General features: G+C 61.1%; 1 protein-coding gene across 22 annotated transcripts in view; it reads right to left on the bottom strand.

Annotated features, from left to right (window-relative positions):
- Window positions 1-6124: 6124 nt before the first annotated feature.
- MEGF6 (multiple EGF like domains 6) overlaps window positions 6125-16373 on the bottom strand; it is a 101160-nt gene continuing 90911 nt past the window's right edge. For 6 of the 22 annotated variants that reach the window (XM_070511286.1, XM_070511270.1, XM_044769520.2 and 3 more), the window contains 18 exons: window positions 16234-16365; window positions 14873-15001; window positions 14644-14772; window positions 14214-14342; window positions 13711-13839; window positions 13265-13393; window positions 12878-13006; window positions 12618-12746; window positions 12324-12455; window positions 12059-12187; window positions 11329-11457; window positions 10409-10537; window positions 10070-10198; window positions 9644-9772; window positions 9426-9554; window positions 8703-8831; window positions 7136-7183; window positions 6125-6810 (listed from right to left, as the gene is read on the bottom strand). In XM_070511286.1, the coding sequence (XP_070367387.1) occupies window positions 6746-6810; window positions 7136-7183; window positions 8703-8831; window positions 9426-9554; window positions 9644-9772; window positions 10070-10198; window positions 10409-10537; window positions 11329-11457; window positions 12059-12187; window positions 12324-12455; window positions 12618-12746; window positions 12878-13006; window positions 13265-13393; window positions 13711-13839; window positions 14214-14342; window positions 14644-14772; window positions 14873-15001; window positions 16234-16365 (2183 nt within the window). In that variant the 3' untranslated portion in view covers window positions 6125-6745. Of the gene's footprint in view, window positions 6811-7135; window positions 7184-8702; window positions 8832-9425; window positions 9555-9643; window positions 9773-10069; window positions 10199-10408; window positions 10538-11328; window positions 11458-12058; window positions 12188-12323; window positions 12508-12617; window positions 12747-12877; window positions 13007-13264; window positions 13394-13710; window positions 13840-14213; window positions 14343-14643; window positions 14773-14872; window positions 15002-16233; window positions 16366-16373 lie in introns of all 22 variants that reach the window. The other 16 variants (XM_070511274.1, XM_070511276.1, XM_070511277.1 and 13 more) reach the window with 12 other exon arrangements.

Here is a 16373-nt window from a genome sequence, read left to right as displayed (position 1 = left end):
CCCGGAAGTGTCCCCTGCCCCCCCGCCAGCCCTCCCACTTCCCATGCCGGGTGCCCCTCTTGGCTTGGGCGGTGCTGTCCTTGGGGTGGGGGCTCCCAGCATTCACCTGAGAATCTGCCTGGACCCCACTGTGGCTGGGCTGCTTCATGAAAGCCAGGGGTGCTGCTCCCCAGAAGTGGGTGATTCGGGAGGCCTGCCCCCTGCTCCTCCAGCCCTGGGGCCAGCAGGGAGGAGTGGAGGAAGGAGTGGAGCTCTGGGCACTGCCCACTGGACCAGGTGGTGGAGGGAGGTTGGCACCAGGAGGAGGGGGCAGCTCCTCCCCATTGACCTCCAAGGCCTCAGGCAGCCAGAAAGGTCAGGCCTAGGTCAGAGCCAAGTGGGGCTGTCCTGGGCAGGGGTTCCGCAGGATGGGGGATGGGACAGGGCCAGGCTCAGGGAAAAAGGCATGGTCTGGGGACTTGGGCCACCGGAGACCAGGCCCAGCTTCCCCCACTGCCTGGACGTGTGGAAATCGCCCACCTGTGAGTTGAGTTAACTCCCTGCTCTAATCCTGGAGCTGCTGTGGGGCCAGCTGGCGGCCGGGGCGGGGCTGCGTGCGCAGGGGTGTGTGTGTGCATGCATGTGCATGTGTGCGTCAGGCACGAGCCAGGGGGCAGCATCTTTGTGTAAGCCTGGCTACCCCAGGACTAGCTCCTTTGTCCTCACCAATGACCCCCGAGACCCTCCCCGGGGAGGGCAGGGTGGCCCAGCGCCCCATCCTCTGCCAGGTTAAGTTCTCTGTTAAAGGAGCAAAGAGGGTTTGGGAAAGCCCTGAGGCCATGTCCTCGCTTTTGTGACCTGGGCAGGGCATGACCTTAATTAAGGCCCTTTCCTTCATAAGCAAGGAGTAAGAACGCTTGGCCTGGAGAAAGGCCGTCCCAGGACTGGGAGTGGGGCTGCCATGGGGGCGGGGCTGTTGGGGGTGGCCGGCTCCACCTGGGGAGGGCCAGACCGGGCCAGCTGAGGACTAGAACCCTTGCAAGCAGAATCGGGAAGCACAGGTCCGGCTGCGGGAGGCCTGGTCAGAGGCGGTGAGGAGAGGAAGGCTGGGGCGTGCTCCAGTCCCTTCTCCCAGCATGGGTGCCTGCTGGAGCCCCCTCAAGGGGCTACTGCTTAGCCTGGGGTCCAGCCCCAAGGGGCACAGGTGTTGTGACCCCTCAGGCATGGCAGGGCCAGCTGGAGGGCTAAAGGGTGCTCTGACCTGCCTGCTTGCCGAGCTGGCCCTCTTAGGAGCGCAGATGTCCTCAGTGTTGGTGCCCAGGTGGCACTCACCCTCCCCCAGATAACAGGGCTCCTGTGGAGGACCCTGCCCCACCTGCTCTACTGGGGAGGGGTCACCAGCACCAGAGGCAGGCCCCGGGTCTCAGGAGGCATGGCCTGTCTAGCCCAGCCCCTCCTCCCAGCCACTGCACTGCTCCTCCTGTTGCAGGTGAGGAAACTGAGGCCCAAAGGCCCTGTGCCCATTGCTGGCCAGTGGGCTGGTAGGGGGACAGCAAGGCTTCCTAGGATACCAGGCAACCCCAGCAAGGCCCATGCAGAGCAGGATCCAGTGGGACCAGATGCCGACGAGACCCAGCCCCCACTTGGCCTGGGGCACCTGTGGGGAGGTGTCTGCAAGGCCCTGGGGAATGGGGAGCTGGTGCCAGGGCCTTGGGGCGGAGCCACTTCCCCAGAGCCACCCAGGCACCTCAGTGCCCAGCCCCCAGTGGGCACCCCCCCCACCCTCCCTGGGGAGGTGGGCGTGAGGGGGTGTGGTCCACCGGAGTGCAGGAGGCCAGGCGTGAGCAGTCACACAGCCGGGCAGCCCACCCGTTCCCCTGTCCGGTGGAGCAGCAGGCGAGGAGCCTCGCCTCGCCCTCTGCTCCACACCACCCTCCAGAGTGTGCTGTACATCCTGGAACCCGTGGGCGTCCCTGTAAACTAGTGTCCTCTTATGGGGGCTACCTAATTTACGTAAAGGGTATGTGCTCATGTGACCTTAATTCTCATCTCACTCAACATGGATTTTAGGATCTCTCTCTGCCACTGTATGCACACCTGGCTCACTGCTTCCAGCCACTCTGGAACATTCCAGGGCCTCCACACACCGCCCCCCTTACCGCCCCCTGGTGGCCGGCAGGGGCACTGCAGCCCAGCCCTCAGGATTCGATTCCATTGCCCCCAACCCCCAGGCTGTCCACAGTGGGACCCCAGCAGTACATTCCCCACGCCTCCCTTAGAGCCCTCGGACTCCACTTCTGTCCCTTGGGAGTAAAGCCGTCTCCCAGTGCTGGGACGTGCGGATCTCAGCTTCTCCGTCCAGCCCCTCGCTGGCCGTGGGGTGTCCATGAATTCTGCTCACTTCCTCACCACCCTTTGCTATTTGTCGCCGTTCCTGACATCAGACCCTCATCCGTGTCAGATATCCCGAACTGCCCACCAGTTGTGACCTGCCTACCCCATCACTGGGCCTCTCATTGAACGTGGGGTTGCATCAGATTTGAAGACAGCCGAGGCAACGTCTTCACTCCCGGGCCCTGTTCAGGTCGTCCACTCTCTTGAAGACTTCGTGCATCCTTTTGCCAGACAGATTCCCAGATGTTTCTGGGTTTTGTTGCCATGCTGAACGGTATCTTACTATGTATTCTGTTTTCTGGTGGGTTATTACTGGTGTTGAAAAACTATTGATTTTTATAGGCTTTATTCCACATCTGATGGGATCTGTATGAGTTTGCCGCCCACCCTGCTGGATCCTTACAGTATGCTCATTTGTCTGCGGGCCCATCAGCCCCCTATCCCAAGAGTCCTCCCCCTGAAAGCAGGGCCGGTGGTCTCTTCCCTGCAGGGCCCCCCACCACTGCTTGTCTCTTGCTCAGCTGACAGTGGCCTGGGGTGTCCCGAGCACTGCTGGGCTGGGGGAGGAGTGACGATACCCACATCTTCCAATCCTTGATCTGAAGGGGGTTTACTCATCCATTCCACAGGACCCCACCCAGGTCCTGCCCGGGTGGTCCAGCATGCGGGAAGCAGGGCCCCCACCTCCTAGATTTTGCATTCTGGTGTGGAAGGACAGCCAAACAGAGATCTGGGCTATAACGTCAGGGCCGTCGAGATCAATAACCCCAGGAGAAGAACGAGCAGGACCCCACATGGTGCATTAGGTGGCATTAAATCTCCATTAAACTTGCAGTAGACTCTTGGCACAAAAGCATCGTCAAGAAACTTGTCTCTGTACCTAGTTTTCCAAGAATTTGTATCCTGCATCGATGTCGAATGCTTCCTGCTTCGACCAATCATCTGATTTCTCACCCAAATACTTTGACACATTTTCCAATGTTAAACTGTCCTTACGTTTCCATCATGGCCAATTCCCCTTGGATCAAGTGGATATTATTTTTAAGATATTTTTATTTGAGTAGCTAATACTTAGGATTTTTGCATACATGTAATGAGTCTGTAATTTTCTTGTACTGCCCCAACATCTGGTTTTAGAACAAAATTGATCTTGGCTTCATGGAATGAGTAGAGTTGCTTTTCCTCTATTTAAAGTTTCTGGAAGAACTTACATTGGACAAGTTCACGGTGTCTTGAAAGTCCAGCATGATCACCTACGCCAGCACCTGCCCCAGGCATCACTGGGGATGATGGCAGAGGAGGAGGGGGGGAGCCTGCATCACTGTTTGCATTTACCTAAGTTATTGGTTTATCCAAGTTTTTTATTTCTACCTACACCAATCCTGGCATTTTATATTTTCCCAAAAACATACCCACTTTTCCAAGTTTTCAAAGTTATTGGTATATAGTTGTTTGTAGGCTTCCTTTTTGTCTTACTCTATTGTGTCTGTAGTTAATTATTCCTCCTTTTGTAATTGTTTCTTCATCTTGCTGGAGTTTTTTCTCGTGTTAGTCTTTAAAGAGGGAATTTTGTTAAATGTCCCATTATTCCCCGTTTGCTGAGTGTAAAGTCTATACATAAATATAAATGTATATATAAATGAATATAATCTGTGAAGACAGGCATATATATATATATATATATATATATATAGCATGTGTGTTGAAGGTTATTAAAATGCATTATTGCTTAACCCACTGGTTTTTGTAACAAGCACGTTAAACTCGGCAGTTACGATTCTTTGTTATATCCATCATTGCTTTGTGACTTTCTCAGCCTCTATTGTTAGGTGCATATATGTGTAGACAAATATTGATTAACAGTTGCTTATGATGCTTTTCACCCAGAAATATTAAAACCCCTAGCCCAGCTTTCTTGGTATGCTTTAGATGCTTGTATTTCTAGCCTTCAGGTGTGCCTCTTATAGTTAACATTCTGTTCAATCCTGTTTCACGTGGTCTAGGGATCTGGGTTTTGATCACCATTTGTAAACATTTACACTAGGATTTGTTCATCTATTTTCTTCTCCTCATGCTTTATTCTTCCTCCTTACCTGCCTTCCACTGGAGAGACGAAACATCCTCCAGATGGTTTAGAAGTTGAACACCCCGTCAGTATTCTGTGGTGGTCACGTCCACCTTACTACATCTGCACTTGGGTTTATGGCCTTGTCACTGTCGTAGCTCTTCACTGTGTCCCCGCACCAGCAGGTGACATCGCAGCAGTCTCCCTCCCGCCTCCAGCCCTCACGCAGGTGAGACTGTGCTCAGTTTCCAGTGTCGATTAATGTAAGCATTCGATTCTCTTACTGGATTGTATGGGGAACGTGGTGACCATTTCATGGCGGCCCCCGGGCTGCTTCCTCTTCCTGCTGGAGAACTTCCTTTGAGCGCATTTTCAAATCAGGTTTCTGTGTGGTAACCCACCCGGGCCTTGGAGACCCAAGAATAATGCTGACCTTGCTTTTTAGCGATAATTTAGCAGGACATAAAATTCAAGTTTCAAATTCTTCCTTCAATCCTGAAAACAGCAAATCACTGTCTTCCTGCCCCGAGTGTTTCTGTGTTAAAGTCTGAGGTCTCTCTGATGCCTGTTCTCTTTTTCTGAGCATTTTAGAATTTCTCTTTGCTGCTACACTCTTAAAGTTCTTTAGATTATGGCTTTTTTACTTTTATTTTTTTGGCACTGTGAGTCCTTCCAATCTGCGAGCATCTACCTTCTGATCTGAGAACTTCTTGTTCGTTGCTGCTTCGCGTCACTGGTTTTTTTCTTACTTTTCTGGGACTTCAATTCAACAGATGTTAAGACCTGTCTCACCCATTTCTGGCGGCCTTCCTTTTGTAATTTCACAGCCTCCCTTCTGCCCTGGGACAGCGTCCTGAGCTGGAAAACCCATTACTCAGCTGTGTCTGTGCCACCCACCCACGGGATGCTCCAATTTCTGCGTCCTCCACACTCTGCCTGCACCACAGGTCCTGCTCTAACCACTTCTTCCCACATCATGTCACCATCTGATCATCTCTTATTCCTTCCAGGATATTTATTATATTTACTCCAAAGTCTGAACATGGTGGCCCATTAATCTGGCTTCCTCTCACTAGTCGTCCATTTAAGGGGACGGGTTTACTAGAACCCTCCTTGTTTTGCCCCCTGAGATCCTTTGTCGTTGGAGGTATCAGCTAGCTGGGCTGGTGTTGGAGGGGAGGGGAGGCGGCTACAGCCCAGACTTGAAGTGTCCAGTGTGACAATTTGGGTCCAACACTCCCTACTGGCCACCTGGCCCTATGACGTTCTCCCCCCCTCACCATGTTTCTGCCCTGAAGATAGGGGAGACGTGGGGGTAGACGGCACCTAGGCTGCCCCCACACCACCCCTGCCCGTGGGCTGGCTCTCCTCCCCTCGAGACCATGCTTCCTCCATGCAGGCTGTGCTTCCTGGGTCTCGGGACATCTCGGGGCACCTGGCTGTGAGCTTGTTTTGTAGGTCCATCTGCCTCCACTTGGGGCAGCCCCTGTGTGCCCCTCTAGAGCGCCAGGATAAGCCCCAACTTTATTTTTGTGGCACCCCCATTCCCAGGGAGAGCAGGGGCTGATGGAGCCAGGTGCCTGCCTGGCTTCCCTGGTCAGGGGAGGTTCCTGACCAAGCACACTCATGCTGTCGTGCCCAGGAGGCCGCCACGGCGGAGCCCCAACAAAGCAGCAGACGCACAGGCCGCGAGGAAGCTGCCGCTCTGTTCTTAACTGACTGGGTTTCACAGGGCGCCGGAGCCCGTGCCCGGAGGCCCCGCAGGGCCCCACAGTCCCGGGTCAGGGCTTCCTGGGGCCAAGGAGGAGCCGGGCAGCCTTCCAGCCCTCAGGGCGCAGCAGGGCGTGTCCAGTGCCCATAAATACCTTTACATAAATACGGCCGGGCTACATTCCCAGGTAAACCGGCTGAGCTGCCGCAGTCAGGGGCCTAGCACCAGAAGAACCTGCTTGGGGGGCAGGGGCCCCATGCCTGCACCTGTAGCTGCACCCACAGCTGCCCTCAGTCCCGACCCAGGCCAGCGGGAGGGGTGGGCTTCCTCAGCACACGCGGGGTCCGGCCAGTGCAGCTGTGCTGCCCGAGGCCCAGTCCACTCGCCCAGGCTCTGCAGAGCTGGGCCATGCAAGGCCTCCCTCCTTGTGGCCGGATGACCCTCGGAGAGCAAGAGCTGCACGCTGTCCACGGCCCACAGAGACAAGGATGGGGCTGGAGTCCTGGCCCACAGGCGTCCCTCCCTGGTCATCATCAAAGTCTCTGGTGCCCTGGGCGGTCCTCGGGCGGCAGGCCTCAGCGCAGGCAGCCTCTAAGTTAGTGCTTCTCTGTCCCGTCCCCGAGCCGGGGCGCTGATCCATGAGAGGCTGAGGGCGAGGCTGCTGCACAGGGGAAAAGAGGGTCAGCCCCAGGGCAGGTGGAGAGCTTCGAAGTCACCAGAGCTCTGGGCTCACACTTCATGCTTCCCTCACTGCCCTTCTGGCTCCAGCCCAATGGAGGAGACACAGCCACCCCCTCCTCCCAGCTCCCACGCAGCCGCATCTCAGACGTGCAGATTCTGGAATGCCCACCGCCCTGTGGAGCCCAGATTCTGCCTATGTGCCCGGTCTCCAACCCTCCTCAGGCCCTCAGTCTGCTGCTAACAGACCAATGATGCCAACAACACCACCCTCCTGGAAACGTGGTGAGACCTCCCAGCCCCCTTACCTGGGCCCGGGGTTGGGGACAGGCTCTCGGGGAGCTGGGGGGGCCCACCTGAAGCAAGACAGACAGTAGCTCATACTAATGCCCTGGATCCTTAGCACCCACCACCAGACCATCCACTTAGGCCTGCAAGGACCCCCACTCCCACCCTGGAGAGCCTGCCCCCACTCCTATGCAAATGATGGGGCCTCCCCCTCAAATGAAAGCCCCAGCGCCGCCTGCCCAGGCAGAAGGGGGGCTGGGAGGCAGGGCTTTGGGAAGCATGAAGGCCTTCACTTGAGGCCAAGCTGTGTTCACTCCAGGGCACAGGGCAGCAAGGCCCTGCCTGTCTCCTTCCCACCCGGCCTCAGGCAGGGGAGGCCTCGGTCAGCAGCAGGGGTTGGGGCAGCTCAGGCAGGCATATCGCCAGCTCCACACCCCCCAGCTCGATGTCAAGGCGGCCCAGGGCATGGCCTGCGGTGCAGTACCACACCTGACCACCAGGTGCTGCCCAAGCACCAGCCCTGCAACTTCCACCTCCACCTCGCGGACCCCACTCCCTGTGGCAGGAGAGAGCCCTCCGCTAATGGCTCTTAACAGCTGGGGGCCAGGGCTGCCTTGGAGAGGCTTGAGAAGATGCGTGCACACACCACATCAAGCCTGTGTGTGGGGTCCTCAAGCCGAGGACCCCAGTTTGGAATCCGCATTCACAGCTCCCCCTTCACCCCATCTGCAAGGCCTGCCTGGCACAACCCTCAAGCCGGCCTCCTGCCTCCCTCTGCAGACATGACCCTCTCAGTGTGCACAGGTCCCTTCCCAACAGCAGGCTGGGTCTGGGGAGCTGACCAGGAGACACCAGAGGGGCCTGTGCACCCCCACACTGTGCCCGTGGACAGCATGTTCCCCCTGAGTCTCCAGGGCTGAGAGACCAAGGTGCTGCCATTGAAGCTTCCCTGACTATGCCTGTGGGTGCGTGTGGGCACATGTGTGCACTGGAGCACATGCATGCACTGGAGCACGCCCGTGCACTGGGGCACACGTATATGCTAGACCACACATGCACTGGCATGCACACGTATGCACTGGAGCATACATGCACTGGCATGCACACACTGAGGCACACATAGGTGTTAGCATGCACAGATGGAGCACACACAGGCACTGCTGCACACACATGCACACGTGTACTGTCATGCACTGGTCCATGTGCAGCCAAGGCAAGGAGCGGGTGGTGGTGGGGGCTGAGTCAGTGCCCACCTGCACTGGATCACCCAGCCCTGCCCATGCGGTCACGGCCCTCTGCGGTTTGAGCCCACCCTCACTGGGGCTGGAGAAGTGGGACTACTTTGTGCTGGCAGCATGGCCAAGCCCTGCCCCATGGTCCAGTGGCTGTAGGGTTCACATCTCGCCCACCAGAAGCCGTGTGGACACCATGGGTACCACGTGGGGATGGTGACATTAGCACAGGTCAGCCTGGCCCAGCCGACTCTGCGTGTGGGGTGGAGGGATGGGGAGAAGAGACAGGGCCTCGGCCAGGGGTGGGCCTGGGGGCACGGTGTCCTCCTTCCTCTCCCCTGGGAGCCTGACTCACCTTGCCGGCACGTGGGCCCTGTGTAGCCGTCCACACAGTGGCACTGCCCAGTGATGGGGTCACAATCAGCCCCACCCCCGCAGTCACAGCGCAGGGCACAGCCCGGCCCGAAGAGGCCCCCTCTGCAGTCTGCAGGCAGGAGAGGGCAAGAGATGTGCCTGAGTTCTATTTCTGTCTGGCCCAGCCAGGGAACCCCTGGCCTTCGGGCAACCCTCCGGGTGGGGGCATGTGGGAGCAAAAACATCGGGCCTCAGTTTCCCGGCCCCACGTGAGCCCTCACATGGGAAAGCGCCAGGCACTGGGCACCTGCCAAGGCCCCAGGCTGGCAAACGGGGACCTTGCAGTCAGGGGTGCTCCTCCCCAGGGCAAGATAGGCAAGACGTGTGTCCTGCAGCCCACGAAGAATGGCCCCTCCTATCTCCAGGCAGGCTGGCCAATCAGGGAGGTCTCCTTCCCACCTAACTGGGGCCTCTGCCTGTGAGTACAGCCCCCACCCCAGGAAGAGGTCACTGCAGAGACTCTGCGGGCAGCCAGAGGGCAGGGTGTGGCCCTGACTGACCGAAAGCAGGAGCTCCATGCTGGGCCCCTCGGAGCAGCTGCCCTGCAGAGGCAGGACAGGTGCAGGAGGGCACCGTGCCCGACCGGGGCTCAACCAATGCAAGGCAGACTGGCCATTGATGGAGACCCATGCCCATGCCCCCCTCAGTGGGACCCAAGACTCACCAAGGTCACAGGTGGCCCCCATGCGCCCTGGGGGACAAAGGCAGTGGCCGGTGATGGGGTCACAGGGCACCCCACTCTCACAGTCACACTGCTGGCGGCAGCCCTCTCCAAATGAGCCTGGCTCGCACCCTGGTGAGGACAGTGGGCTCAGCCTCTCCTCTTGCCCCTCACTTGGACTGGACAGGGCCAGGGCTCAGGTTGGGGCACGGAACACTCACCCCTCTCACAGAACTGGCCGTGGAAGCCGGCGGGGCAGAGGCACTGGCCGCTGATGGGGTGGCAGGGAGCTCCCTGCTGACACTCGCACGCCCCCTGGCAGCCAGCCCCGTGGAAGCCAGGAGGACAAACTGAGGAAGACCTGGGTCAGAGCTCCTGCCTCGGTTTGCCCAGAGCGAGCAAAGGCCGGGGTTCAGGGGCCCGAGCTCTCCCGTCACAGCAGGGAGCTTGTCTGCTCCCGTGTGACCCTGAGCAGGGGACCTGTGGCCTCAGAGCCCTGCTGTGAGCCAAAGTCAAGCCTTATCTCATGGGGCCCCCGTGGGGAGTGACATGGAAAGTGGCCGTCACTGTGTGAAGCCCAGGTGGGCCCGGATCCTCCCAGCAGGAAAAGCGGACGCGGGAGCAGGGGTCCCAAGCCCACCACTCACGGTGCTCGCAGGCCTGGCCGTAGAAGCCGGGGCGGCAGCGGCAGGCGCCCGTGGCGGGCTCACAGGTGCCGTTGTTGCGGCAGGAGCACTCCAGGCGGCAGGCGGCCCCGTAGCGCCCAGGGGGGCAGGCTGGGGAGAGAGCCCGGGGTCAGCCTCCTGCGGGAGAACCGGGCACGAAGGTGGCCCCTCGGGCACTAGCCTGACTCAGGGGCCCTAGGAGCCTCGCTCAGCCCCATGGCAGCCAAGGGACACCCAAGCCACCATTCCCCACCACCACCACTGAGGCAGGGTCCCTTTCCTGTGCAGATGCCGACCCTCCAGGCTGGCCCAGACACTCACCCAGCTCGCAGAGTGTCCCCATCCAGCCCAGGCCGCAGGAGCAGCTGCCGTTGGCAGGGTGGCACAAACCCCCATTTCTGCAGGAGCACACGTGCTCACAGCCCAAGCCAAACCGGTTCTGGGGACAGCCTGGGGGCAGAAGGTGGGTGCCACTCAGAGGGCTGGACACGCTCCAGGGACACATCCCATCAGGTCTGACATTCATTCAACAAACGATTCCTGGGGCATCTTGGGGCCAGTCTCTGTCCCCCAGACACACATGTGCCAGGGAACGACACCAACTGCATCCTGCCCAAACATCCATCCCATGTCAGCAAATGCCAGGTGAAGACATGGTCTGGCTGCAGCTGGGACCCCCAGGGTTTCTGATCCTTCGCTGTCAAGGGCTGAGAACTGAGGGGAATGTCACCAGCCCTTTGATGAGATGACAGAGGTGACCAGAGGGTGGCGGAGGGCTCAGACCTACCAGGGGGTGGGGGCCAGGCTAAGAGGTTTGGGGCATGGCTGTGGGGACAGGGCTCGCTATCAGGAGCACGAGCCCCACAACTGTCCCCTGGGGCCATCCCACACCCCCACCATGCGCTGTGCTCCAAGCCTCTCTCTACCTGGGGGGCGCACCCTGGGTCCAGTGGAAAGAGCCAGAAGGACCGAGGGGACACGAGTCAGGAGGCTGGCTCAGTTCTGAGACAAAGCACCTGCCTGATTCCTCCTGCCATAAGGGCTCTGGGTCGGGGCTCAGAGTGGGAACCTGCTAGCCCCAACCAGCCATGTGGGGGAACCAGTGGAGGCCATTGCTGTGAACGCGCTACCCAGGGCCCAGTTCTCCCTGTGACCCGCCTTGTGTCCCCATCATGCCCTGCCTGAGGTTGATGGAGTGACATCTACGAGGTGCGAGGACAGCCAGCGGGGTGGGCACTCACTGTGCTCGCAGTGGATGCCGGTCCTCCCTGCAGGGCAAGTGCAGGTGCCAGTCACGGGGTTGCAGGCCGCCCCCTGCCCACACTTGCACACGTGGGCACAGCTGGGGCCAAAGCGGCCCTGGGGACAAGCTGCAGGGAAGAAGACGGAGGGTGGCAGCCCCTGTCTGGGTCCCCTTCTCTCTCTGCGTGTCAACCCGAAGACTACAGGATGAGGCAGAGGGGGGACCCCTGTGTCTGGCCCAGACAGGGTGGAGGCTGCCTGCTCCCAAGTCCCCTGCCCACCCTGCCGTCTCCCTTCCACCTGCAGGCTCTGCTGGGGGCCGGGCCTGCTCCACAACTGCAACAGTGACTCACTGCGGCCTCCACCCCACCCCGCCAGCCCAGCCAGGATCCCAGACAGGCAGGAAGTCCCCACATGACTTAGGGAAAGGCCCTCTTCTGGGCAAGATGCCTGGCTGGCCTGCAGGGTGGTGCGCAAGCCCCTGGTGGGCACAACCAGTGAGGGGGGCATAGCACACAGCCGGGCAGAGTTGGCCAGCAGGGACACTGAGGTCACATCAACACCCCCCAGCTTGTGTGGGCTGAAGCTCAGGCCCCAGGTTGGGGTCAGGCCCAATGGGAGGGCTAGGGAGGTGGGTGGTCAGGGGGCTGTCATCTCCAGGCTGGCTGGTGGGCCCTGCCCACTGAGGTGCCGGGAGGAGCCACCCCTGCCATCACCCCGGCCACTCACCAAGGCTGCAGTCAGGCCCGAGGAACCCAGCAGGGCAGCGGCAGGCACCCGTGGCCGCATCACAGGAGCCACCATTGACACACCCACACAGCTGCTCACAGCCCGGCCCAAACCGCCCAGGAGGGCACCCTGCAAGGGAAGGGGCCAGCTGCCAGGAGCTGGGGGGCTGGGCTTGCCCCCCATGCACAGCCCGACATCCCCCTCCCATGACCTCAGGTGAGGGTCTTCCCAGGATGGCCCGGCAGGTGGCATGGGCAGCACTCACGCAGCCCGCAGCCAGTGCCGTGGAAGCCAGCAGCGCACACGCAGGCCCCCGAGGCCGGGTGGCAGGCTTGGTTCTTGCCGGGACACTGGCACTTCTGCCCACAGCTCTCCCCAAAGGTGCCAGGCGGGCAGGCTGGGGTGCAGGTAGGGGATCAGTGCTGGCCCGGCCCAGGAATGGCATCCTCCTGGAGTCGCCCCCGAGGCCCCCTCTTAGGGGAGGAGGTTTTAAGGCACAGCTCAGGGGTTCAGGCTGAGCCACCCCTTGCCCCAGGGTCCACCCAGTTCGGTCACCTACCCTGCTCACAGCCAGGCCCCGTGAAGCCTGGGGGACAGCGACACTCCCCAGAGATGTGGTGGCAGGCGGCTCCAGGCGGGCACTGGCAGCGCTGGGCACAGGCCTCTCCAAACCAGCCCCGTGGGCAGGCTGCAGGAAGGTGTGGGCTGGGGTGGCAGGAGCACTGGGGCCAGCACAGGCCCAGAGGGGTCACTGTGTAAAGGACCCACCCCCTCCCAGGAAGGTGGTTCCCTGGGTGCCAGTGGAGCTGGGGAGCTCACCATTCTCACACTGTGAGCCCCTCCATCCCGGCGGGCAGAGGCAGGACCCCGTGACGTGGTGGCAGGTAGCTCCCTGCCGGCAGGCACAGCGCTCCTTACAGCCAGTCCCAAACGTGCCCTCGGCACAGGCTGTGGGATGAGACAGGCTGAGCCCGCTCTAGACGGCTGGGCCAGACCAAACGCACGCCAGACCCTCAGGCCAGCTTCCTGGGCTCAGACCCCCCCGCAGAGGACCCCTGGCAGCTCAGAGAGCAGCCCCACCCCCTGTCTATCAACTGACCATGGCGGTGAGGCCCCTGCATCCTGGACTGAGGCTCAAGCCAAACCCTGATGGGCCCAGTAGGGCTGCCTGGCCTCCCCACACTGGCCTCTAGCCTGCCCACTCACAGCTCTGGCACTTGTCCCCCATCCAGCCGGCTGGGCAGACGCAGTGGCCCAGGCGCCGGTCACAGAGGCCACCGTTGACGCATCTGCAGCTGTGCTGGCAGTCGGCTCCGAAGTGCCCTGGGAGGCACTCTGCAGGGGCGGGCATGGGTGAGGGCCCCACCTCCTGGGGCAGGGCTGGCCCTCTGGGACCTAGGAGACCCCTGCCCGACATGTGCTTCCTGCACCCAGAGCCCCTAATCCCGAGTCCCTGGGAAGGAGAGGTGCCTGGGGTCTTCTCACGCTCCAGGCCTGTGGCCACACCACAGGACAGTGTCCCCCCCACACACACCGGGAAGTGGTCTTCGGCCACAGAGGGAGGAGGCTACACTGGGGCACATTGGGGTGCTGGCCCTGGCTCCCACAGACCCCAAGGTCCCTCCTCCCTCCTCCGCCTTCCCAGGGCTCACCCTTCTCACAGGCCAGGCCAGCCCAGCCCTCTGGGCAGGTGCAGTGGCCCGAGACAGGGTCACAGGTGCCCCCGTTCTGGCAGAGGCAGGAATGCTGGCAGTCCTCACCATACAGGCCTGCTGGGCAGGCTGCGGGACAGAGAGGGGAGCAACTTGCAGCAACCCGCCAACTAGACCCACGGGGACCGAAACCCTCCCTCCCCCCAGGAGAGCCAGCCATGGGGACTTGCGGGCTTTCCAGCCCACCCCAAAGCCAAGGTGGGACTTTGGGGGTGAGGACCTCCCCCAGGGCTGCCTCTAAGATGACCTGGACCCAAACCACCTGGACCCACCAACCCAGCCTTGGGGGCTCAGTGCCGAAGTGTATGGCCCTGGGTCCAAAGTGCCCCCTGTGCATAGCCCCACTGAGCTTATGTCCACTCAGCATCCCATGCCCATGTGACCCCGCACGGCCCAGCAAGCGGCAAGCAGTCCCTGGCCCCAGACTCCTGGGTGGGGCTTACCCTGCAGGCAGGTGGGGCCCGACCAGCCAGGGCCACAGCGGCACTGCCCGTGGACAGGGTCGCAGGAGGCCCCATTAAAGCAGGAGCAGACGTGGCTGCAGTTGTGCCCATAGCTGTGGGCTGGGCAGGCTGCAGGGGAGAGGGGCGCTCAGGGGCCTAGGGGGTGCACCTGGGGAGGGGCTGCAGCAGAGCTGGGCAGCTGGACAGACGCCCCCGGACTGCTGCGGTCCATCTGCCCTCCCTCTGGCCTGGACACACTCAAGGTGACTACAGACAGGGACCAACACACTGGCCTTTGTGGGCAAAGCAGCATCCCTGGGGTAGCCACCTGGCAGCTCTGGACACCCAGGAGAGGACCCGAGGAGTGAGTCTGGCACAGTGGGCCGGGGCCCCTCCCACAGCACCCAGAGCTGACAGGGGCCTCACGCACTCTGGGCACAGCGGGGGCCCCGGCGGCCGGCGGGGCAGAGGCAGGAGCCGCTCACGGCGTCACAGGGGGCTCCAGCGGTGCAATTGCAGGCACTGCGGCAGTCCACGCCGAAGAAGCCAGCGGGGCAGGCTGCAGGCAAGGGATGTGATGGGGACATGACCAGGGGTGACGGGACCCCATCTGCACTCCGGGCCACCCCAGCCTGGCCCCGGCCCACATTCTGGCTCACCACGCTCGCAGAAGGTTCCCCTCCAGCCGGCCGGGCAGGTGCAGGCCCCACTGACATGGTCACAGGCTGCCCCGTGCTCACACTGGCACCGCTGGCCACAGCCTGGCCCGAAGTAGCCCTGGGGACACTCTGAGACATGCAGCCCCGGCCCACCATCAGTCGAGGGACAGTGAGCATGACCCAGTCCTGCCCGGGCCCCCGCCATCCCAGCCGAGGCCTGGGACCGTGGGGCAGAGGCTCGTTCACAGACCACTCCCTACCCAAGGGGGGCTGGGCTTGCTCACATGCCCTGCTCCCCTCCCTGCCCAACTAGGAACCAAGCCCCAGGGCAGGTGGGGGCCCAGGTGGGACTTTTGGGGCTGCCTCTAGGATGACCTGTCCCAAGCCCACCCTGGACCCACCAGCCCAGCCGTGGGGGGATCACACACGGAAGGGCACCGCCCTCGGTCCTCAGCAGTCTCCGCCCTCCCCTCCTCTAGGAGCCAGGTGCCCTGGGGGGTGCAGCTAGCCCCACCTCTCCCTGCCCGGTGCTCCAGGTGGGCCTTACGTCGGCCCAGGTGTGTAGGAGGGAGGGGCCTGGGCCCAGGCTGGGGAGGGAGAGAGCGGTGAGCTCAGGCGAGGAGACCCTCTGCTTGTCTGGGGGACAGGAGGGCAAGCCTAGGTCCCCCAATGCTTGCATATGTGTGTGTGTGCATGTGCATGCACCTGTGTGCACCTGTGTGTGTGTGTGCACCTGTGTGTGCGTGAACCTGTGTGTGTGCACCTGTGTGTGTGTGTGCACCTGTGTGTGTGCGTGAACCTGTGTGTATGCACCTGTGTGTGTGTGTGCACCTGTGTGTGTGCGTGCACCTGTGTGTATGCACCTGTGTGTGTGCACCTGTGTGTGTGTGTGCACCTGTGTGTGCGTGCACCTGTGTGTGTGCACCTGTGTGTGTGTGTGTGCACCTGTGTGTGTGCGTGAACCTGTGTGTGTGTGCACCTGTGTGTATGCACCTGTGTGTGTGTGTGCACCTGTGTGTGTGCGTGAACCTGTGTGTGCGTGCACCTGTGTGTGCGTGAACCTGTGTGTATGCACCTGTGTGTGTGTGTGCACCTGTGTGTGTGTATGCGCCTGTGTGTGTGTGTGCACCTGTGTGTGTGTGTGCACCTGTGTGTGTGCGTGAACCTGTGTGTGTGTGCACCTGTGTGTATGCACCTGTGTGTGTGTGTGCACCTGTGTGTGTGCGTGAACCTGTGTGTGCGTGCACCTGTGTGTATGCACCTGTGTGTGTGTGTGCACGCACTTCTGTGTGTGTGCACCTGCATGTGTGCGCACATGTGTGCACACACGGCACATGGCTGTGGGCCAGGCCAGAACTCACGCTGCTCGCACTGTGGGCCCACGTAGCCGGCCTCACACAGACACAGGCCGCTGGCAGCATCACAGCTCCCGTGGCCTGTGCTACAGTTGCAGGTGTGGCTGCAGTCAGGTCCCCAGTGCCCACTGTCACAAGCTGCAACA

The sequence above is a fragment of the Equus asinus genome, chromosome 5 (assembly GCF_041296235.1).
Source record: "Equus asinus isolate D_3611 breed Donkey chromosome 5, EquAss-T2T_v2, whole genome shotgun sequence".
Lineage (NCBI taxonomy): Eukaryota > Metazoa > Chordata > Mammalia > Perissodactyla > Equidae > Equus > Equus asinus.
The sequence above is the reverse complement of the archived record's forward strand: the minus strand, read 5'-3'. Positions and strand labels throughout refer to the sequence as shown.